Here is a 25,375-nt window from a genome sequence, read left to right as displayed (position 1 = left end):
TACAGTAGAGGAATCCTTACATGAACACCAAAGGCATGTACAGCCGAACAGTACATAACAACAACAAATAGAGGAAAAACCTCGAATTTCCATCTACAGTAGGATGGATAAACAAATGGTTGTGTATTCATGCAATGAAATATTATACAGCAGTGGCTGGGTGCAGTGGCTCAAGCCCGTAATCCCATTACTTTGGGAGGACAAGATGGGCGGATCACAAGGTCGGGAGATGGAGACCATCCTGACTAACACGGTGAAACCCCATCTCTACTAAAAAATTAGCCAGGCCTGTGGCAGGCGCCTGTAGTCCCAGCTACTCAGGAGGCTGAGGCAGGAGAATGGCGTGAACCTGGGAAGTGGAGCTGGCAGTGAGCCGAGATCGCGCCACTGAACTCTAGCCTGGGTGACAGAGCAAGACTCCGTCTCAAAAAAAAAAAAAAAAAAAAAAGAAAAGAAAAGAAATATTACATAGCAGTAAAACAAAGGAACTACAGCTCCACATGTCAGCTTGGAAAAATCTCAAAACACATAATATTTGCTGAAAGAAGTAGAGAAGAATTCATACATAATTTTTGTCCCAGCTTGATGGAGCTATGATTGACATATAAACTGTATATATTTAGGGTGTACAGCATGATGTTTTGCTACATGTACACATTGTGAAATGATACCACAATCACATATCTATCACCTGACAGTGACCGTTTTTCGTTTTTTGTTTTGGTGAGAACACTTGAGATCTGCTCTTAGCAAATTTCAAGTATAGATTATTATTAACCTCATTAACAACATAATAATTAATATTTACATTATTAGCATGTTAATATCAACGTTATTAACTAGAGTCACAATGATGTACGTTGTTTGTAGTACTCAATTCCTTTTAAGTGAAATTCTGGAACTGTCAAGTAAACAACAGATTTTTGAAGAATACATATAGATTCTGAGATTATGAGGAAAATCAAGGGAATTATTAGACCAAAATTTAGTCTATAGATTACTCTGGGACTGAGCCATGCAACAGTTGCAGTTTGGGAGGAGGAATACCGGAATTACTCAAGTACTGGTAATGCTCTCTCTCTTATGCTGCTGCTGGGAGTAGGGCTATTTTTACTCTCTTTAAATTGAACACAGATACATGTATAGACTCTGTTATGTGTGAAGTGATTCTCAATAAAAAGTTTAAATGCAATTTTTCCAACTGCTGGTTTTTAGAATGTAAAATACCTTTAGAAATGGAGTTATCCAAGACTATAAATGTTAAAGAAAATCTTGTTTCACATAGGAAGTTTAGATTTTCATGTGAAAATTAAAGTTGCATTTAAAATAAACAATCTAATCATTTTCATCATATTAGTTTGATAAATATTCTATATCCTTAAACTACTTTACTTACAGAATATTTCAGAATGGAAAACGTGGGTTGTTTTAAATGCATATATCATATAAGCCATGTCATACCACCATTTTGTCACAAGAGGGACTAGATAGTCAAAAAGTACGACTTTGCCTTTTGGTTTTAAGATTAGATTTTCTAGCTAACGTTAATTTTTCATCCACTATATTCATGCCAGTGAATGTGTTTTAGAATATAGTACCGTTATATATACATAGATATTTCATATCAGCAAAAATGTTAAAATTACTACTAGCTTGCTGTCTCACTTCTGATGGAAATAGATTGTATAGAAAGTATTTCACCAGGCTGTTACAGTTTCTGATTATGTGCTTTATGAAAATTATTTTTATTTTGTATTAGTACTAAAAATTTAAAAGTGAATTGATTTATATATGTATATTTGTTGTATTTATTTTTCTTATTTGATTTCCAGATATCTGTAAGCATTTACAACCAATCTCCAACTTGATAAGATGAATCGAAGTAATTATGAATTTATTGCTAGAGTAAAACCATGAGTTACTATTTTATCCAGTTGACCAGTAGTTTTCACTTAAACTCGCTTTGAGGAACCTACAGTGTTTCTGGAAGGTCTGTCAGTGGCCACTATATATGGAGTAAGAGGGATACTTTTTTACCGGGACAATTCTTTACTTTTCAGATATTGCTGTCTTTTATAAAGCTTTTTATCTACAGAAATAATTACAAATTGAAAACCACTGGACTAGCCTGGCAGGAAAAATTAGTATCAGTTGAAATGCAGGAAATGTTTTTACATGTGTTACCTCATTAGCTCTTTTCAATGCAAAATGTGAACCCTGAAAGGTAACCTTTGTCTTGTTCACCATCGTAACACCAATGCAGAGAACAACACATAACACATGGTTAAGTCCGTGTAACACATGGTAGTGCATGAAACATTCAAATATCACTTAACAAATAAGTTTGTTAAGTGAATAAACAGCTCCAGAAGACGGGCATAGCAAGTATTATCTGAATGTTATCAAAAAGGAAAGAGTAGCTTAGAATAACAGACTTGCAGAGGGTCATACTATCAGTAAGTAAAAGAATCAAGTAGAACCCAAATCCTCCATCTCCTGGTTTCTAATACATTTTGGATCAAATCTGGGGGAAAGAAGGTGAGGAGAGAATGGGGAAAAGGGAAAGAAAGGAAGTAAAACAGAATTTATTTTGCTTTCCACTATACCGTAGCTGCGTCTTATTTGATTGAGCAGGGAAAGATCAACTGCAGTAAAGCAAAAAAGAAAAACACGTTTTCACTTATTTAGGTTCATTTTTGAGAAAATAAATTTTGGTAGGAGAGACCAAAGGATGTTGTTTTAATCATATGTATCTCTAAAAGAGTAAAAGGGGCCAGGCGTGGTGGCTCACACCTGTAATCCCAGGACTTTGGGAGGCCAAGGTGGGTGGATCACCTGAGGTCAGGAGTTCAAGACCAGCCTGGCTAACATAGTGAAACCCCATCTCTTCTAAAAATACAAGAAATTAGCTGGGCGTGGTGGCAGGTGCCTGTAATCCTAGCTACTCGGGAGGCTGAGGCAGGAGAATCGGTTGAACGCGGGAGGCAGAGGTTGCAGTGAACCGAGATTGCGCCATTGCACTCCAGCCTGGGCAACAAGAGCGAAACTCTGTCTCAGAGAAAAAAAAAAAAAAAAAAGTAAATGTATTATTTTTTTCCTGACAACGTCTATTTCTAAAAGGAGTTTGGGGAATCAGTGCAGGTATCATGTGACTGCTTTCCCCAGCTGCTGTTTCCTTCCCTTTCTCACAAGTCCTTCAAACACCTGGGAGGATTGGTTTTTCACTTCCTCTCCTTCACGTTGTTGGCAGAATTCAGTTCCTTACAGTGGCAGGACCAAGATCCCCATTTGCTTTCAAGAACTAGTAGGCTGGGTGTGGTGGCTCAGGCCGGTAATCCCAGCACTTTGGGAGGCCAAGCTGGGTGGATCACCTGAGGTCAGGAGTTTGAGATCAGCCTGGCCAACATGATGAAACCCTGTCTCTACTAAAAATACAAAAATTAGCAGGGCGTGGTGGCACGCTCCTGTAATCCCAGCTACTTGGGAGGCTGAGGCATGAGAATCGCTTGAATCCAGGAGGCTGAGGTTGCAGTGAGCCAAGATCGTGCCACTGCCCTCAAACCTGGGTGACAGCATGAGACTCTGACTCAGGGGGAAAAAAAAATCTTGGAAAGTATGAAACACATGAGAGATTTTTACTGTTGTACCTTGTACATTAAAAATATCTATAAACATTGATTAATTCTAATTAAAATAATGTACTTAAAGACAATTAATATTTACTTAATACTTTCTCTGTGCCAGATTCTGTGCTTGGTGCTATGCACACAAGGCTGGGATTATAGGCATGAGCCACTCGGCCTGGCCTCCAAGACCTTTACTAAGTTATTTACTTCATAGTAATATCAGGAGCACTGATATGACCATGTAGTTAAGGAAAAAAATTGGCATAATTATTTTCCTCTACTATTTACATTAAATCATCATCAGTCTGAGAGTAGTCAGTTATAGGTTTTTGAGGGAAAAGGCTATTTCTGACTCATTTCTTCCACCGATGAACAGCCGCAAAAAGAACCTTATACATAGCAGATACACAGTAAATTATAATAGAAAAAACAATTAAATCATAATAAGAAAAGCCTCCAAGGCATTGAGGTTTTCATTCATGTTTAGTGTTTAAACTAGTATAAAGTAATTATTGGTAAATAAGCATAGTTTAATAATATGATACTAGGAATTACAGAAGAACTAAAAAAGTTATTGAAAATGTTCTGAAGCAAATATTTTCTTGACTGTTTAAACTCCTGAAAATTAAGTTTCCTTGTGAGATACTATGTCCTACATCACTGAGATTTTCAAGCAATGAAGTATATCACTATTGGTCAAAAAATGGAAGCAGGTCAGGCACGGTGGCTCACACCTTTAATTCCAGCAGTTCAGGATGCCAAGATGAAGGATCCCTTGTGCCCAGGAGTTTGAGATGAGCCTGGGCAACATGGCAAGACTCCCATTTCTACAAAGAATTCAAAACAATTAATCAGACATGGTGGCACACACTTATAGTCCCAGCTACTCAGGAGGTTGAAGTGAGAGGATCACTTGAGCCCTGGAGTTTGAGGCTGCAGTAAGCCATGATCACATCACTGCACTCCAGCAGAATTCCTTACATTTGGTGGGAGAAGAGCCTTTTAAGTGTATTTCTCATTACAAAAGTGTTTGTCTGCTGGTAATGTTCTGTTTCTTGGTCTGGGAATTTACTACACTTAAAATCTGTACATGTCTAATACTTTTATAATATGCCCTCCTTTCTGCCCTCTTTTCTGCATGTATATTTTGTCAACAGTAAGCCTAACACTATTATAAGCCAGTTACCTTTTCTATGAGATAAATCACTGATTTACATAGGCTTCTTAGACTCTCCCCGCTGTCTCTTTCTTCATAAAGATTCACACTGGTCTTAATTCCCACGGCCAGTGAAGGCTATACAACAAAAGTTCTGGATCCTCTCTTGTTAGGATTTTGGCTTGATAGAACTAAGTGATGACAATATTAGCAAATCAAATTGAAAAGTTTCTAAAATGCGTCTTATTTTTAAAGGGGTAATTTATAGAAAATATAAGCTGGAAGTTATATTAGACCTTTGGTAGTACTGTGTGGATTTTTTATACTTCGCTTTAATAATGAAGATGTTTAATTTATTTCAAACAGTATTTAACAAAGAGAATATAAGCAAATGTCGACTACCACATACAAAGCTTCTCTGGGTGAAGTCTAAGGGAAGACATGAGAGGCACATTTACCTCTACATTCAGTCTTAGTATCATACTCTTTCCTCTCCCACCATCATCCTTCTTTAGATGAGCCATTCTGAAGCAAAGTTTGTGAAAAACTACTGTTCCAGTTTAATCTTCACCAAATAACAGGAAAATACAATTTGAAGGGGGAAAGGATTTTCTCAAACTAAAGCACTTAGTTGGCAGATTAGTATGCTGATAAGACCTGGCTTTTGGTTTGGTCTATTTGAATTTGGATAAGTTAACTTCTCTAAGCCTCAGTTTCCTCATATGTAAAATGGAGCTAATAATATCTAGTAATATCTACTCCCACAGATGTTGAAAATATGAGATAGTGTCTGGCATATAGTGGGTACTGGTGAGTGAGAACTATCATGTTTATTCCAACTCCCAAAGAAAGCCCCCAGATCTCCATAAAATAAAAGAACAAAAATAATGATCAATAACTTGCACTTTAGCTTAACAATGTCCTCCTTGGTTTGTTTCAGGAAAGTAGTAGATCATCCAAAAAGGCGATTTGGTATCCCCATGGATCGGATTGGTAGAAACCGGCTTTCAAATTCCAGAGGCTAATTGATTCCAATTGTGAGTACAATTTGAATAAGTAACAATATATGCAGGCATTTGATTAACATTTCACAATGGAGTAATCAATCTATTCTTGCTTATAAGTTCCCTTTTTGATTTCCTAGCTTATCAATTCACTTTTTCAATCATCTATGTATTCAATTAGTATAGTATATTAATGTTAAATCACTTAAATGATAGTTAAAAAGCAAAAGAATGTGCTAGTTCTGCTTTACTCTCCAAAATTAATGATTTAGTTGTTTTCAGACTCCTATGTAATTAACCATTGAATATTAATATGCAGATAAGGGTTAAAATCCTAGTCAATATATTAAATCTCCTTCATAAATGTATAACAATCCCTGTGTTATGAAGAAGACACATTCAAGTGATACACATCATTTTGTTTTCAATAAGTACGTTATTAGAATTATGATAACGTGGAGCATAGGAGAGAAAATGCACAGCAGAAAGAGCATTAGCTATGGAATCAAAATGCTTTAGCCAAATCCTGATTCTTTCATTCATTCATTAGCTTGTTCCTGTTAAGATAGTTTATTTTTCTACAGCTTGTACATTTCAGTAATAATGTAGAGGTATTATGAAGATTAAATTAGATGCTTGTAGTGGGCTTACAATATATTGGATACACAATACATGCAAGTGATAGTTGATATTACAGTTCTAAAATTTTACTGTTCCAGGCCTTATACTTGGCACTTTATGTGCATTGCTTCACTTAATCATTTTATTTCATAAAGCAATACTATCACTATCTCCAATATCTTGAGACGTATTGATGTATAAGGGTTAAAGTTGCCAGCTAAAGAGATCAGGCTTTATGGGTTCAAATTCCAGGTCATCTATCAATATTTGTTAGCTATGGGAACTTATTTAAATTCTGAAACATTCCTTCATTAAATTAGAATAATAATTTCTACCATATAGCATTGTCCTGAGGATTAAATAGATACATATTAAGCACTTATAATAGTACCTGACATGTTAATTTCTTAATAAGTATTAGCTAATATTATTATTATACAAATAAATGGAAGGCTTAGAAATATTAATTTACAGTGCCACATAGAGTATAAATGCTACACATAGAATTAAAATCCAGAAAGATTACATCCTGAGTGGATATGTTAAACACAGCATTTAATCATACATATCCTTTAAACACTAAATAAATATTTTTTGAAGGTGAAATCTTAGCAATATGTTTTCTTCCAATAGGGCTTATAGAAGGTGCATCCCCGCTCCCTAAAAATAAGACAAACTGGAACTGCTTTAACAATCTGAGGCCAGAGAAGAGGGAATTCTGCCTTCTGCTTCTCTCGAAATAATCCTTAGAACAATAATTTAGAGGCCCCAAAAGTATCACATTAGCCCTGATCTTCTCTTAATTTAAATCCCCCCATTTTTTCCCTCCTCCTCATGCTCTAAAACCACAATAAATAGTCAGTATTTTATCTCAACTCTCTCATTCTCAGAATCACTCAGTCAAAATAAATTTCTTTATCATGCAGTTGTTTAATGAACCTCTGCGGTTAATGAATGCCTGGAGATACAAGAGAACTTCCTGAATCCTGCCAAGAACACTGCCTTTTAATCAGCATCATCTTCAAAATAGATTGAACATTATTTCTTCATATCTAGAGATATACCAAGTATGGTCACTCTGCAAGGTTGTTAAAAATTGCCACATTATATTTGAGTGGAAACTAGCTAATTGCTATTTAAAAACCAAGTAACTCTTTGAGTCCTCCAGTTTCTTGATGTTCTGAGAACATTATGACAATGAGGTAAAATTAATCAAGTTTGATTGGTTTCCACATATGCCTTTACCACCCTTGATTATCACCCATCTCAACATTTTTTAGTTCAACCACAACAAGTTATGATAAATTATATGGGGAACTCATTTTCACACGAATTTTTTTTTTTTTTTTTTTTTTTGAGACCGAGTCTCACTCTTTGGTCAGGGTGAAGTGCAGTGGCTCAATCTCGGCTCACTGCATCCTCCCCCTCCCGGGTTCAAGCGATTCTCCTGCCTCAGCCTCCCGAGTATCTGGGACTACAGATGCCCGCCAACACGCCCGGCTACTTTTTTAAAAATATATTTTTAGTAGAGACGGGGTTTCACCGTGTTGGGCAGGATGGTCTGGATCTCCTGACCTTGTGATTCTCCCGCCTCCACCTCCCAAAGTGCTGAGATTATAGGCGTGAGTCACTGGGCCCGGCCTTGAATGTTTGTATGAAGACTGAGACCGTAGAAATTTCAGCTAGCTACTAAACTATGAAGAGAGTTGAATACAGTGCTTCCTGAATCACTGTTGAGTGAAATCCAATCAATTTGTATGTTGTGTCCATTTCTTTTCTTTTCTTTTCTTTTTTTTTTTGAGACGTAGTCTCGCTCTGTCGCCCAGGCTGGAGTGCAGTGGCCGGATCTCAGCTCACTGCAAGCTCCGCCTCCCGGGTTCACGCCATTCTCCTGCCTCAGCCTCCCGAGTAGCTGGGACTACAGGCGCCGCCACCACGCTCGGCTAATTTTTTGTATTTTTAGTAGAGACGGGGTTTCACCCTGCTAGCCAGGATGGTCTCGACCTCCTAACCTCGTGATCCGCCCACCTAGGCCTCCCAAAGTGCTGGGATTACAGGCGTGAGCCACTGCACCCAGCCCTGTTATGTCCTTTTCTCAGCAAACTTTGTTGAGCATCTTGACAATCACTGTTCTTATATTAAAATTGCAAGGTGAGAATATCACAAAAGAATCGATTTAGAAAAGAACTTACCATAAATTTTCCCTTTCCCGTTCATCAATCATTGTGGGTTCACCTCTTCAACCATTATGTTTCTATTTCTTTTCCATCACTGTCACCAAGATTCTCTCAGACATTTGTTTACTTCCTCATGTTATGTAATTTATGAATAACAAAAGACATGAGATGATAATATATTTCTAATTTCCAATCAAATTTTCAAAGTTACTTTTGATATTTTTACCTACTGTCGCAATATTCCTTTGAGTTAAACAGGGGGTGTACTAAAGTGTATCATTTAATAGATAGCAACTTAAAAGTCATTAAATACTGTTCACACAGTTATACAGCTAAGAGGTTCAAAAACATAAAGTTTCATTTAGTCCAACCCCATTTTTTAAAACAATTCAGGAAATTGGAGCTTGCAAGAGGAAATTAACTTGTCTCAAATTTTATATACTCTTGGGCAGAGCAAAATCTGGGGTCCAGGTCTTTGGACTTAGAGGCCGACATTCTCTTCATGACCCAAAAGGTCTTCGTGGTGCTAAGTTTTCATTGTTGAATGGTACATTCATTGGCTCTACATTTCTAAGACGAACAGAAATGGTATCTCACACTTTACAGACATCTTTGTTTCACTTCTGCGCAGGTTGATGGATTTACTTTTGGAGCAGGTTTATTTGTGGGTTTTCATCTTCTGGGTTTCACGTTAACACTTCACGTTAAAAGTAAAACTGCTACCTAATTATGGAAGCTTTGCTTGATTTGAGGTCAAGTCTAGACACAGCTGCCTAGTATAGGGGCCAAATGCCCCCTGGAGCTTTGCTAACAGCCACTGACATGAGGCTGATTGATAAATACGAGAAAAATCACACAAATTTATTTAACATTTACACATGGGAACCTTCAGAATGAAGACCTCTAGTCTCCCTGGAGGTACAGATGCTTATGTAACATCTTAAGGTTACAGAGAGAATGCAGACTCAGAGCATGGCCACAACCAGGTTTTATCAATCGTTCCAAGGCAGGTGATGGGAGAGAGAATGGAAGAGGCTTGGCTAGCAAAGGTGGACTTGTTATGTTCATGAAACCTCATCAGCAGCAGCCCTCAGAGAATTTAGATGGTGAATGTTGATTTTCAGTCCTTTAAAGGTATCAAACTCTCAGTTAATCTTTCCTAGATCTGGACAAGGGAAGGGCTGGCTACATTAATGCAAATTCTCTACAGATCTACAGATGCAAATTTCCTCCACGAAAGACACATTTTCGGGATCACTTCAGAATATGTTAAAGAAATATATTTTGGAGTAAAATATTTTTTATTTACTTCAATCCCCACTTTGAAACTTAAAAAGCATTTCACATATTAAAAGCCAAACTAATAGCTTTGGAGAGATTTGGAATAGAGGTTGTTAGATAGAAATAAACAAAAAATGGAAAGACAAATTGGGATAAACAGAAAAAAGTAAATTTAAATATATTATCTCACGTCTTGTTTAGTCAGTCTCTTAGTCCTGAGAATAGATCGGTTCAGTTAAATCGCTGTGTCCCATTCCAGAAGGTGACACTGAGGGTGGACTAGGCCTCTATAGGTGATGCAGACAAACAGATCTTTAATAAGAAGTATTATACCTAGTATACCCTACACTAGGTATCAAGTATTTCTAAGGAAATAGAAAAAAAAACAACAAAGGTTAAAAAATGTCTAGAGCGGTCTATAGACTAATTTTTTTAGAGTCTCTGAGGCATCTTCAGAATGCAATGGCAATATGACAGATTCTTCTGAATTGTGGTTCAAGTGAACTTTGAGAAGTCTACATCAACAGGCATGAAGGTTGTTTACATGTAAAGTGGCTGTTATTTATCTCAAAATTTAAGTTGTCTAACTTCAGTCTGCAGGGCTTTATGAAAAGCACAGTTTTAATTTCTAGAGATTTCAGGTCAGAAAAAAATGGAAGAAAAAAAATAAAAACCTTAGCTAGGAGACTTGTAGCCAAGAAAGAATTCAAGATTCAGTCCAAACTATAGGCAAATAATAAAAACTCAAAAACAATGAATCAGGCTAGAATCTAACAACAGGTGTCTGTATAGTTTTGTTTTGAAAGATAATTTTTCTTTCTCCACTTCCCCATTTCTACCAAAGACAAGTCATAGTCCTTATTTATTTGCAAAATAAGTTTCAGTCATATTATATATTATACTTGGTCTGATTATTTGCATAAAGTACAGCAAAAATGTGATTGGCCATATAACGTCTTTTGAAATTGGCTTTACTGAGACTTTCCTTATAAGGAATCTCAGATAAGACTTTCAAAAGCTTCTTGAGGTTAACCAAATCAAAGATTTATTTGTGCTTGTACATGCCTGTATGAATTGGGTGAATTTCTCTCTTCTCAGGGTCCCAAAATAACTTGAGATTCCTGGGCCTGTCAGAAAGTGACATTCTTTACTTAAGCAGTCCCCAGCCTTTTCGGCACCGGGGACTGGTTTCCTGGAAGACAATTTTTCCAAGGACCGGGGATGGGGGGGAAATGGTTTTGGGATGAAGCTGCTCCTCCTCAGATCATCAGGCATTAGTCAGCCTCTCATAAGGAACACGCAACCTAGATCCCTTGCCTGAACAGTTCACAATAGGATTCGTGTTCTTATGAGAATCTAATGCCACTGCGGATCTGACAGAAGGTGGAGCTCACGTGGTAATGCTCACTTGCCCACTGCTCGCCTCCTGCTATGTGGCCCAGTTCCTAACAGACAACAGACACTTGCTGGTCTGCAACCCAGAGGACCGGAATGCTGCTTCACTTACCACAGGTCAGGAACTTTGTAAAGAAATCACACAGGCAAGGTATCAGGCAAGCCTTTCCAAGAGGCTTTTTATTGGCTCTATAAAGTCAAACTCAATTCCTCAAAGTAGTCTGGACATTTCTGAAAATATACCACTCCGCTCAAACCCTTGATGAAATAACCAGTGTCTGAAATTGTGTACTGTTAAAAAAGAAACATATTCTTCCTGAACTTATACAAAACATTATATTCCTATAAACTAAAAATGCTCACAAATAGTTTCTAAATTCTGAAGAAGGCAGGTAGAAATATGCTTCAAATTTTGTTCACAAAAGTATGCTTTACTCAATCTGTTGTAAGATATAAACAGCCCTAAAAAAGTGTTTTAACTCTGAAAAAAAAAAAAAAGAAAAATAATCAGCAATGTTTCAAACAAAAAAAGTCATTAAAATGATTTCAGTTTTCTATTACTTTTAACCAATGTAATTAACTCTTGCTCTGCTTGATGTTGGGTTACCAGTTGTCATGAATGCATCAGCTTTTTAATTAAAGTCCTAAAAATTTTGGGATTTTTACCTAATCAAATTGTATAATCTCCAAAGTTATTAGAAACCTGTACTTAAGAGTACTTATAAAAGTACTTTCCATGAATTTCCATAAAGAAGCAAATTTTGGATTATAGCTGATTATAAACCACCTTTTAAGAAGAGTCAGAGTAAAATAATGATTGTCTGTATATGACAAAAGTCTTAGACTGGCATGGTTAAAGAAAATTGACAAGAAAAATCAGTTATTTCTATAGCATACAACAATTTAACATAATAATTATAATGAAATACTACTGATAACATATGCTAAAACATATCAGAATTTTAGGAATCTCATACAATTTTAGAACACATCTTAATACCACATTTATATAAATATATTGCAAAGTAAAACACATTTCAGACTTGACAATGCTTCCTGTATGATTTGAACATGCCAAATAAACTGTATATGTTTTTATTGGACTTCCACGGGCTCTAATATTCCAAAAGGTAGTTTGAGGTAAAAAAGACTGAATTTAGCATTTGAATTTTGATTTTGGAAAGTTTATCAAACATCAAAAGTTTAAAATACTTGATATCACAAAATAAGATCACAGGTCTCTGTAAAATAAGACATTCATTTAGCTAAAATAATAATTCAGAGATTTCAAAAAGCATAGAGAGGAGACTCAGTTTCTTAAACAATCATAAGGTCTAATAAGGACAGCATGAGGCAAACTGAATCCGTCTCTCCCCCTCTCCCCTTCTTTTTTTTTTTTTTTTTTTGCAGCTTACTCAAAAAGTAAATAAAATTTTTACTACCTCTTATTAATACTACATTAAAAGATTATTCAAAGGAGAAAACCAAATTTTACCTTTGTATTCATGTATTATTAATGCTAAAGCTAATTTTAATACAAGTTTATAAACAAATCCATACAATTTCAATCAGTTTTATAATCTCTTACAATTTTTAAAATTTCTTCAATTTAAAACAATCCTTAAAACCTCTAAACTAGACAAAATAACTTTAACAAAAACCAAGGCTGGGTGTGGTGGCTCAAGCCTGTAATCCTAGCACTTTTGGAGGCCAAGGCAAGAGGACCACTTTGAGCCCAGAAATTTGAAACCAGCCTTGGCAACAAAGGGGCACCCCATCTGTACAAAAAAAATTTTTTTAATTAGTCAAGTTTGGTGGGGCAAGCCTGTAGTCCCAGCTACTTGGGAGGCTGAGTTGGAAGGATCACTTGACCCTGAGAGGTGAAGGTTGCAATGCGCCGTGATCACACCACTATACTCTAGCCTGGGTGAAAAAGCAACACCCTCTCTAAAAAAAAAAAAAGAAAAGAAAAGAAAAGAAAAAGACCACAGACACACAAATTTACATGCCTTTTTATAATCCTTCTTACCAAAAACATACTCTACTTCCTTACACATTTTGCATATTTTTTCTCTTATACCTAGTAGTTTTGACTACATGTGGTTATTATAGTGTTAATAATTAGTAACTTTTATCTTAGTAAAAAACCTAGGAAGTAGGTAATTTTAATTACATATCAGATGCAGAGCCCAGGACAAAAGACAATGCCTGGAGAATCTAATTTCTCTCAGCATCTCCCACCAGGGGAGGCATACCTGGGATAGGAGAGATGGACCAGGTGTCATCCCCGAGCCTCATCATAGGCATCTGTCTAGACCTCTGAATCGAAAGATTCAAATCAAGATACACAGACTCAGAAACAAAGTAATGAAGTATCAAAAATCTCAAGCAATAGCTTTTTGGCCGTAAGCCTGCCTGATCAATAGACTCAGACAAAAATGTCTAAATTAAAATTCTGAAGACATTTCAATCTTATTTTACCAATAATTCTAAAACTATCTTTATTTCTCCAAGATTGCTAAATTCACATGAACTTGAAAAGCGTTTGGCCTTAATTTATGAGTACTCATTTATTTTTAAATTATCGTGGTACCATGTGTAGACAGTATTAAACATGTATAGTTATAAATGCATATATACATATACATGTATGTACAGAGACACACAAGGTATAGCATACACTCTGCACACAAAGACTTCATTGTTTTGATTTTAGAATTTTAGCCATAAGACAGGTAAAACTCTCTAGTCTAAAAAGACAGATTCAAACTATGCCTTTGTAAATGGAAAAATTTAAGGTTTATATGGAGAATCCTTTCTGAGTTTCAGAGAAAACAGGTAGCAAATTTATATCTCAAAGTACAGAGAGAACTTGATTTTTCAAGAAGCTTGGGTGTGTCAAAGGAAGATTAAAAATGGATGCCAAGATTCCTTAGGAATTAACCATAAGATTGCATAAAGAGAGCAATCTCATTTAGATAAGTAGCTTTTAATTTAGTCTGTGTTTTTCAAGTAGACCACTGAGGTCAGGACAGAACTCATTAAGGAACAAGGCTAACAAAGTATGTTTAGTTTATAGGGCCTAATAATTTAAATATGAAAAAAGTGGACGCGGTTAAAAGGCAAAGCATTTAGATGTTTAAAAATCAAGGGTTTCTGAGAGTTGAACAATGAGAACACAGGGAGGGGAACATCACATACCAGGGCCTGTCTGGGGATAGGGGGCAAGGGGAGGGATAGCATTAAGAGAAATACCAAATGTATGCGGGGCTCAAAACCTAGATGACGGGTTGATGGGTGCAGCAAACCACCGTGGCACATGTACAGCTATGTAACAAGCCTGCACGTTCTGTACATGCATCCCAGGACTTGAAGTATAATAAAAAAAAAAAAAATCAAGGCTTTCACTGAATCCCGGGTCCCCCCCAAAAGAGGAAAGCACCATGGAGACCAGGCCACACACTTTGGGCACTTTGCTGCAAATACATTTTTCTAGGTGTTTAAACCGCACCGTTGCTTGTCTAATGTGCAAATAAATGAATAGCCCCCTTTAGTAACAACCATTTATTGGAAACAACTATAGTTGGCCATGTCTAACACTGTTTCTCTCGCCTCGCTATTACATACACCAAAGTCAAGTTCTCTCACAGTATCAAATAATTTCTAGTCAAAAGCCAAAGCGATCAGGTAACACAACACAGAAGAGAGCAGAGTTTTAGACCTGAGAGGAGGTTGCCTACGACGCTTGAAACTGCAAGGAAAGAAGACTCCCAGAAAGCAGTCAGAGGACTCAGAGTAAACTTCTGCTGAGTTCCTGAAGGAGTGTGATCTGTTAGAAGTCTTCTCTAGATCATTTCCTGTGGTACCAAAAATGGCAGAGAGGAAGGAGAAGTAGGGAGAAGTGAAAGTAAATGGGAAAACAATCTTTTTTGTTTGAGATGGAGTTTCAAAAAACTCTTGTTGCCCAAGCTGGAGTGCAATGTCACAATCTCAGCTCACTGCAACCTCCACCTCCCAGGTTCAAGCGATTCTCCTGCCTCAGCCTCCCAAGTAGCTGGGATTACAAGCATGCGTCACCACGCCCCACTAATTTTTTTGCATTTAGCAGAGATGGGGTTTCACCATGTTGGTCAGGCTGGTCTCGAACTCCTGACCTCAGGTGTTCCATCTGCCTTGGCCTCCCAAAGTGCTGGGATTTACAGGCGTGAGCCACGGCACCCAGCATAGGAGAACAATTTTTAAGAAAAGAAGGGAACAGAGAGACATGCACATTAAAAAAACAAAAAAAGTTTTAGTCCACTGAAAAACAATGTCCAAAAACAGGATCCAAAGAGAAAAAGCAGAAAGACACACACAAACACACACACACATACACATACACAGCTCAGATATCAACTTTTAATTAAGCTGATCTTTAACCATAGAGCTTTTTAAAAATCCCTTTAGTTTTTATTATCAGATTTTAACTGGGACAAATAGCTGATCTTAATATTTCTGGCTTTGATTTTTTGTTTGTTTGTTTGTTTGAGACAGACTCTTGCTTTGTCACCCGGACTGGAGTGCAGGAGCACAATCTCGGCTCACTGCAACCTCCACCTCCCGGGTTCAAGAGATTCTTCTGCCTCAGCCTCCCAAGTAGCTAGGATTACAGGTGTGCACCACCATCCCTGGCTAATTTTTGTATTTTTAGTAGAGACAGGGTTTCACCATATTGGCCAGGCTGGTCCTGAACTCATGACCTCATGATCCACCCACCTTAGCCTCTCAAGTGCTGGGATTACAGGCGTGAGCCACCAAGCCTGGACTTCCGATTTTTTTTTTTTAACCAAAAGTACACTCCCTGGTAAAATTAATAGGCCTTAACCAAGGTTCTGACTTAACCAAGGATGTATGAGGTGTCTCCAAAGAAGTGAATGACCACTCCCAAAAAGTCAAAAGTCACACAAATGTCAAACCAATAGGGCTCCCTGACTGGGTATCAAACCCAGGCCTTGATGCTGAAAGCATGGAATTTTAACTAATAGACCACAAGGCAGGATGGCTTTTATTGTTATTCCCTCAGGCGATCTCTTACAAAGGACTTTAAAAGTTTTAGGTCGAATTTTTGCTCTTTAATTTAGTCAAGAGAATTTTAAAGGCTAGCCATGACCCTATTATGTATCCTTCTTTCTTTCTTTCTTTTTTTTTTTTTCCTTGAGACAGTGTCCTCTGTCACCAGGCTGGAGTGCAGTGGCACAATCTTGGCTCACTGCAACCTCCACCTCCCGGGTTCAAGTGATTCTCCTGTCTCAGCCTCCCAGGTAGCTGGGACTACAGGCACACGCCACCATGCCCGGATAACATTTGTATTTTTAGTAGAGACGGGGTTTCACCATGTAAGCCAGGATGGTCTCGATCTCTTGACCTCATGATCTGCCACCACAGCCTCCCAAAGTGCTGAGATAACAGGTGTGAGCCACCATGCCCAGCCTATGTATCCTTCTTTTAATTTAATCTTCTCGTCCGTTGTTTGGTATAAGACATCTCTAAATTTTTTTTTTTTTTTTTTTTTTAATTTAGGAATTTTAGTCTAACTTAAAGGATCCGTCTTCTGGCCACTGACAATTAAGATTTCCAGTGGTGTACTTATTCCAGTAACAACTCAATCCAAAAGCCTCTTCATGTAAAGCCCAGAATGTAATGTTAGGGCATAGAAGAAACAATGCCAAAGATTCCCCCAGCAAAATCTCACTCCCAGAAACGGGCTAAGATAGCAAAAGACTCTTGTTGCCACAGATATTAAGAAACCCACAGATTTGTGAGGGGGGTGCCAGTCACAGATATGTTAATCTGTGACACCGGGTGTCCCCTCCTGGGATTGGACTTTCCCAGCATTAACCAGGCAACAAGGGCTGAGAAAACAAAAGCCCCTTATGGACGGGACTTCTTATGACAAACCCCCGCCCCCAAGAGCTTGGGAGATTAGTCACAAAAAAAAGTCGGGTTCCCAGGCATTTTTAGGATGACCACCTGATGTGACCCAAAAATCATGCCCTTCGGGTGGTGGAGACCAGGAAAGAATGCTCCCACTTAGTGAGATGTCAGGCTCTCCAGGACATAAAATTGAACAAGAGGGAGCTTTATTTGATATCCCTCTTTATGAACAACACAGAAAGACAGAGACAAAGGAAAAGACTATTTCTGGGAGGAAAGAGATCACACAATATGAATATTCATACCACAAAGTACCAAAAAGTACACCAGAGATACTATACCCCAAGTTAAATCACATAAATCTTTGTCTCACGTTACTCAAAATTGTGCAGAGGAAACAGTGATTTTTACCATTCCCTGACCAGATTACACAGAGAGAGACAGAGGCCAAGAGCTTTTCTGGTAAGAAATTCTTACTCTTTTTGCCAGCAGATTAGGTCTTGGGTTCTCATAACTGTGACTTCCGGCAGGGTGAAGTTTTAATCTCCCTGCTCACTGCACCAAACGGAAGGTGCCAAGGGCTGACTTTAACCTTTGTCCCTTGGAAAGTTTGCTGAAAATCACTGACATGCGGCAGATCTAAGATTAGAAGGAGAAAAGGATACAACTTTATTTAATGTGTATGCAGGGGAGCCTTCAGAATGAAGACCCAATCTACCAATGGTGTACAAAAAAGTATTATATTATCTTGAGGTTACAGAAAGAATGCAGGCTCAGAGCATGGCCAAAAACAGGTTTTAGTGGCAAGAGAGGTTATGGGAGAGAGAAAGGAAAGAGGTTTGGCTAGCAAAGGTAGTCTTGTTATGTAGATAAAACCCAGCAGCCCTCAGAGAGAATACATGGCAAATGTTCTTTTCTGACCTCTAAAAGTATTAGACTCTCAGTTAATCTTCGCTAGATCTAGACAAGAGGAGGGCTGGCTGCATTAACGCAAATTCTCCACAGATGCAAATTTCCCCCACAAAAAACAGCTTTGTGGAGCCACTTCAAAATAAGTCAAAGAAGTATATTTTGGGTAAAATATTTTGATTTCCATCGCTGGTTCCAAGACCAAACGCTAATTTCTTCTCTGATACGTATTTTCAAAAGGACGATAATTTGGTATTTATGCAATGGCTTTCTGAAATCATTAATACATTGTACCAAAGTTTCGAGTTTTTAGTAGACTTTAGCTCTAAGCAACTCAAATTCAAAGAAATATTTTGTCTAAATTTTCCTAGCTTCTCTAGATGAAATTAGCAAGTTCTAGGTCTGTGCCACTGAAATCAGAATGTCAACCTGGTAAAATTAGAAATGTGACTATTGGCCGGACGCGGTGGCTCACACCTGTCATCCCAGCACTTTGGGAGGCCGAGGTGGGTGGATCTCCTGAGGTCAGGAGTTTGAGACCAGCCTGGCAAACATGGTGAAACCTCATCTCTACTAAATACAAAAATTTAGCCTGGCGTGGTAGCATGTGCCTGTAATCCCAGCTACTCCGGAGGCTGAGACAGGAGAATCACTTGAACCCGGAAGGCAGAAGTTGCAACCAGCCGAGGTCGCGCATCATTGCACTTCAGCCTGGGCAAACTCCATCTCAAAAAAAAGAAAAAAGAAAAGAAACGTGACCATTAATTGTGCTACCACTTGCTGGCACATCCATTAAGGCTTTTCTTCCAATAAGGTGAGACACATGTTGTGAATTATACTGACAATTTTTATTTTAGATTTACGTTGACATATATTGACATACCATTGTTCAAATAAATTAATATAACTCAAACACAGCAGAAATCTTGTTTAAATGGCAGTATATTGTGGGATTCTTGGTAGAATGTGCAAAATATACAATTTTCAATGTGTTACAATAAACAGAAAGTAGTATTCAGGTTTTCTTTGTTCTTCTTTTTTTGTCATGGCAGTATCCTTTGAACAAAGATTAAAAACTCAAGCAAAATAGAATATAGTTGGTACTTGAAGAAAGGAGTTGTGAAAAAGACTTTTTATAATTTTTATTAAAACGAGCATAAGCACTTAGCTTATATGTTTAAAATGTTCTTTTAAATGCATTTTGAACTGAAATTGTTATTTTACATTATGATCTTCAAAATAAAAATGTGCCATGTAAATAAAGGCTATAATGGAACAGCATGTAATTAAATATTTCACTCTTCTCACGTGAAGTTGATGGACTTCCACCTGATCTACAGAGTTCTCATTAGCTTTAACAATCTCAACTTTCATTTTTGCAGATGCAACTTCCCTGGTGAAATGTCACAGAAATGTGGAAGATGCTTCACTGAAGTTATTCACACTTCTTAATGATTACATTTTCAAGGAACTGACCTTCTGCAAATCCTTTCCAAAGCTTGAACTTCAGTCCATCACATTACAGCATTGTTACAGCTTCAATTAAATTGTGTAAATCATTTTGATACACGTTCATTTAAAAATTATATATCTTAATTATTCAAGAATGGTTAACTTCCCCTTAAACCTTACTTTTAAAAATAATAATTGAAAACACAACACAGTGAAATGCCGTCTGTATGGATTTGCCATGCACATGTTTGTAGTCAAAGAATAATAACAAAAGACAGATTTGCTTCTGTAAAATTTAGATATAATCTGTTTGTTATTGGGGAATAAGGAAAGGCAGTGCTGTATATTTTCTGTTAAGTACTTTCACTTCCCTGTATTCCATTTTTCCAATAGCCTGATTGGTAACAATTATGAAATTAGGCTTCTCTTTTCATATTCAATTTTCAATCATGTTCAGAAAAATAAAACACAGCCCTAATGAGCATATTGCCTTAGAATTAAGAAGGTGAAGGACATTACTCATTTGTCAAACGTAGATATCCCTTGTCCCCTAAAAACTTTCCATTTTTCTAAATTCTGATAGTTAAGAGAAGCAGTGTCTCATTAGGAGTGGAGTAAGTACACGCAGAAGTAAAAATGAAAGTAGGATGGAAGTCAAAGAATTACCACCAAGTAGTAAACCACCATAACAGGTTAGGGCCAGCTAAGCACACATCATTTTAGCTCAGTACATTTCAGCATAGTACAATGTGATTTTTTTGGTATCTTGGACTCATCTAAGAACCTGTTTACTCTGTTTCATATATTGGCTTATTTGGCTTCAATTGCCTTTTTATCCTTAAGTCAATTGATGAGCATAATGATTTTGAGAATGATTTCTTTAAAATGATTCAGATTATTTTTGAATGGCTTATTAAAACATAAGTTTTGGTATTGTAGAAAGCTCAAATCTCAGTAATAACTATGATGTTATTGTAGCTTGGACACATAGGCCCATTGTGCATTGGATATACTTTGAAAACACACAAAACTCTTCTCAAGTGAAGTATTTTTCACACAAAAAAACTTTCTATGGAACAGAGATTCATCATAAGTTACTTAGCAGAAGTTTATAAAGCATCTGAAAAACACTTCCTCTGTAAACCCTGAAAATCACTGATATGTGGGATGAAAAAAGGCTTGGCCAGTAGAGCAAAGGCTTGTTTTAGCATAAAAAGAGAGTACTGTGAGAAGGTGTCTTCATATGAAAGGAAAAAGAGAGAAATGGGCAATTGCTAATCTTAACTAAAAATCAATGGACTTCTGTGATCCAAAGAATAAAATAAACTCAAAGAAACGTGACAAAAAAAATTAGATAAAGAGTTAAACTAAGAAATTGACCTTTATAAACAACGAATTTTTCAGTTATCCAATGTGCTTTTTAAAGATAAAGTTTAAAAGAGGCAAAAAGAGGTGAAAGAAATGAACATGTGTACTTAGAATATATATTGGTTTTGTATGTAACTTCTTAGTTTTTCTGGACAGTTTTCAAATTGAAAGTCTTCAAAATTAATTTAGGAAAAATAGTAAATAAAATTTTTTTTCAAATTATGGTAGAGGGCTGTAGCAAAGAGAAGTGAATTTTGGGAAAACTAACCAATTCTGCTTTTCATAAATGTGTGTTAGAAAGCTAGCAATAGCACATAGGGAAGCATCCTGGAGGACTCATGATTTGAAAGAATTATTTAAGAAGTTATGATATCCTTGGCTGCCTTTCCCCAACCTTGTGATGAACTATAGAAATGCTCCTATTGCTTACAAGCTCTTTCTTTCCTTGTATTCACATTTGGGTATCTGTAGCTTCTAATCCAACTGGGTTCTGCTTCGTGCTTTGACAAAAGGTATTAAAACCTACTTTAGCCTAAAACTTTCTCATGGTAAATATTGGAAGTTGGATTATGCAAATCTATTTCCTACATTCTTTATTTTTTAATTCAAAATTAGATTATGGCATCCAATTTAATTAAAACAAGAAGTCACAATATATTGATTTATGCTATAGTTTCATGTGTAATATGTTTTCTCCTAATATAATATATACACAATTTCCATGAAGGGAAGAAAATGTTTTCTCCACTTATAACTCATTTTATTTCATATTTTAATTTTTAGTATTACTTCATTCAGAATAGAAAATAAGTCAGCGATATACTAAATAATGGGGCTATTCTTTTAACGTAGCAGTAAATTAAGACATAATTTTTGTTAAGAATATGACAAATCATCTCACTTATTTATCCAATGCATTAGGTATTACTAATCCAACTGTATTTCAACTTGAAGGGACTCTTTTGTTTCGTTTCAAAATAATGTATTACCTTTTTTCTCTTTGTTTCTGCATGAAGCTTTATACAGCAAATGAATATATGTATACGGAGTTCTGGGTTCTAGTGTCAATTACATAATCAAATTTCAAAAGAGGATGTTAGTTCCTGGCTATGTTGTCCTAAAATTTACACACACTACAAAATGTCTGTCAAATTGTACCTTTAATCTGTTCATAGCTTTAGGGAATTAAGTTTCTTCAACCAAATTATGAAAAAATAATAGAGTCTTCTAAAAGGAAAAAGTATGAAAAACTTTCTGAATGATATTACCCTTTATGCCGAAAGGCTCAAGATGCTTCAATATGGTTCAACTTTTCCAAAGTTAATAAACATGAGATGATGAAAGCAGGAGTTTTCATCTTTATTTATTATAACACATTTGTCGTTTGAAAAATGGTCTTGCTCCAGACTGGAATGCAGTGGTGCGATCGCAGCTCACGGAAGCCTCCATCTCCCTGGCTCAAGCAGTCCTCCCACCTCAGTCTTCCAGGTAGCTGGGACTGCAAACACATGTGACGACTCCTGGCTAATCTTTGTATTTTTTGTAGAGATGGGGTTTCACCATGTTGCTCAGGCTGGTCTCAAAACTCCTGAGCTTAAGCCTGATGCCCTCCACTGCCACCTCCGCATTCCAAAGTGGTGGGATTACAGGTGTGAGCCTTTGGGCCTAGCCTTTGATTATTTTTTTTTTAGACCGAGTTTCACTCTTGTTGCCGGGCTGGAGTGCAGTGGGGCGATCTCGGCTCATGGCAACCTCTGCCTCCTGGGTTCAAGTGATTCTCCTGCCTCAGCCTCCGGAGTAGCTGGGATTACAGACACGTGCCACCACACCCAGCTAATTTTGTATTTTGAATAGAGACAGGGTTTCTCCATGTTGGTCAGACTGGTCTCAAACTACTGACCTCAGGTGATCTGCCCGCCTCGGCCTCCCAAATTGTTGGGATCACAGGCGTGAGCCACCATGCCCAGCCCCTTAATTTTTTTTAATAGATTAAGCAATATTATTCATTTTATCTTATAAGACAGCTATATCTTAAGCACCACACAATGTTACGTAGATTAAACTGTATCTTCTCCTCCCCATATTGTAAAGGGTGGTACGTAGACTGATCTGGTCAGCTATCACAGAGTAAGCTAGCCATTAATATTCTTTCATTGTAAAGTTACTTTGGCCATATATTTGTGCCAGCACAGATTGTAAACAAAATTGAGGTTGACTATCCAACTTTTAATTGACTAAATAAATTTGTTTAGATGTAAGCAAGGGCAGTATGATGTATAGACGTGAAACAAAAACTAATCAAGAGAAAGCCAACGAGTTTTTGTGGTTTTTGTTTTTTTGTTTTTGTTTTTGTTTGTTTTTTGTTTTTTGGTTTTTTTTAACCACATTGTGTCTAAACTCTTACAAGCATGCTGAGAGTCTCAAATAATTTCTCATGTTGTGGAGAAGGCAGACATGAAAATTAAGAAAACAAAAGGCAAATCATTATTTTAAGAAAATTTTCTTAACGTTCTATCTTTAAGACATCTAGTACTTTTCCCCCAGAGTTTAATAAATCTGTTTCTCCTTTAGTAATGTATTCATTTGTTGGGGTAGTCTCAATGACCATTGTTCAAATTCATAGAAAAGAGAGGTGGCCAACACAGTCATAAAAATGAGAAAGAACAATAATGCATATTTGCCATGTAACATGAGACAACATAATTTAACCTTCCAAGATGCTTTTCAAAATGTTTTAATTAATAGTTCAGCATAGTCACAACAGGACAAAACTTTACATGAGCAATGAATTTATAGAAAGCATACAATAGATACAGCATTTTCAACTCTAGCTCTACAAACCCATTTTGATAATGACATGCCATTCAAAAGTGCAACTGATTAGTGATTATTCACAACATAAACCTTAAGCTTATTACAATTGACTTAGTAACAAGAACAAGGTGAAAACATCATATGCAGAATAAATGCCAGTTTCTTTGTGATTGAAACAGCTACAATTTTAAACAGTAGAGTGGGTAGATACATATCTTTTCCTGATATTCTTATCTTTCTTTGCATCCTGAGAAAAAGCTTTAAACACAGTATTTCCAAAAGCAAGCTAAAAAAGAAAACAAAATACCTTTTTTATTAGAAGAATATTTGATAAAACTTTCTCTTGAATCAATAGCTTACGTGTGGCTCGATGAGAGAGTGAAGTTTTTAAAAGGGACAGTCAATATGGTAGCTACTAGCCTTATGTGGATCTTTAAGTTAATTACAATTAAATAAATTAAAAATTCAGCATCTCCATCATACTAGTCATGTTTCAAGTGCTCAGTAGCACTTGTAGCCAGTGATTACCATAATGGGCAGTACAAACTAGAGAATGTTCCCATCACAGAAAATTCTACTGGACAGCACTATTGTACATTATAATACATATAATACAGTCTAGAGAATTCGATGGACTGCCCTATGAGATTCATCCCTCTATTTTACACTTGAGGTAACTGAAATACCAAAAAGAAAGTCACATAAGTAAAAAAGCAGTGCTAATGACAGTCTATTTATTGAGTGAAAAGGAAGGAAGACAGTTTGAAGGTCACTTTGCAGACCATAAAATGATATTTAATTAACTTCATTTATCATCACATTTAGCCTTCCCACTCTGATCATAAAATGATTCTTCAGAGAAATCAAACCAAATATATTGGCATTTCAATCTTCAAATATATAAGTGAATCATTTTAAATCTTCTGTAGGTTGTTACCGATCACTTGACAGAGAAGTTGCATCTGGCTAATTATCAGCTTCTCTAATTTCCTTTTACTTAACGACCTTATAAAACTAAGTCCCTTGGGAGAAGGGTCTTTGATTCATTGTTGATCAGCAGTATTTACAGTGAAAAAGACTTGAAAAAGATATAATCTCTCATTGAAATGAATGATAAATTTCTATCTGCTTGCCCAGGTTTTCCTCCCCAAATACACTGTAGCCCCTGTGTTTATCACCACATATAAACAGTGTTATGATATCACTCAGAGCCTATTTTTCATTTCTTCAAGAGCCACAGTTTCCCTTAGAAGCCACATTCAAACCCTGCAAAAGCAGAAGTCTATTTTCAGACATTGAAGTGAGGCACCTCACTCACTAATCTAACCTTCTTCTTTTTTCTCAGTTTTTTTTTTTTTTTTTTTTTCAGATGAGGCCTCTCACTATGTTCCCCAGCCTGAACCACAGTGGCTATTCATAGGCATGATTATAGAGTGCTACAGACTCAAGTGATTCTCTAACCTCAGCCTCCTGAGTAGCTGGGACTACAGGTGCATGCCACCATGTCTGGCCAATCTTCTTCTTATAGTATGCTTTGGAAAGTTATCATCACTGTACTTTCTGTCCTTTCAGATGCCTTTGAATATCTGAGTCTGGCAGAAGAACATAAACTTACACTTAGCCAAGACTTATACCACATGAACAGTTCGATTAAATATA

The 25,375-nt window shown here is 36.7% G+C and overlaps 2 protein-coding genes across 8 annotated transcripts in view; one reads left to right on the top strand and one right to left on the bottom strand.

Annotated features, from left to right (window-relative positions):
- Positions 1-22,153, top strand: part of LOC105470850 (osteocrin) — a 60,638-nt gene extending 38,485 nt beyond the window's left edge. The window contains exons 4-5 of the mRNA XM_011723107.3: positions 5,723-5,819; positions 19,465-22,153. Coding sequence (XP_011721409.1) covers positions 5,723-5,807 — 85 coding nt within the window. The 3' untranslated portion in view covers positions 5,808-5,819; positions 19,465-22,153. The remainder of the gene's footprint in view (positions 1-5,722; positions 5,820-19,464) is intronic.
- Positions 17,658-25,375, bottom strand: part of LOC105470851 (urotensin 2B) — a 66,992-nt gene continuing 59,274 nt past the window's right edge. For 6 of the 7 annotated variants that reach the window (XM_011723109.3, XM_011723112.3, XM_071090656.1 and 3 more), the window contains one exon: positions 17,658-17,812. In XM_011723109.3, coding sequence (XP_011721411.2) covers positions 17,726-17,812 — 87 coding nt within the window. In that variant the 3' untranslated portion in view covers positions 17,658-17,725. Of the gene's footprint in view, positions 17,813-22,495; positions 25,309-25,375 lie in introns of those variants that run through there. The other variant, XM_071090658.1, reaches the window with a different exon arrangement.

The sequence above is a fragment of the Macaca nemestrina genome, chromosome 2, assembly GCF_043159975.1.
Source record: "Macaca nemestrina isolate mMacNem1 chromosome 2, mMacNem.hap1, whole genome shotgun sequence".
In the NCBI taxonomy this organism is placed as follows: Eukaryota; Metazoa; Chordata; class Mammalia; order Primates; family Cercopithecidae; genus Macaca; species Macaca nemestrina.
Note: the sequence above shows the minus strand (reverse complement) of the source record. Positions and strands in the feature narration are given on the sequence as shown.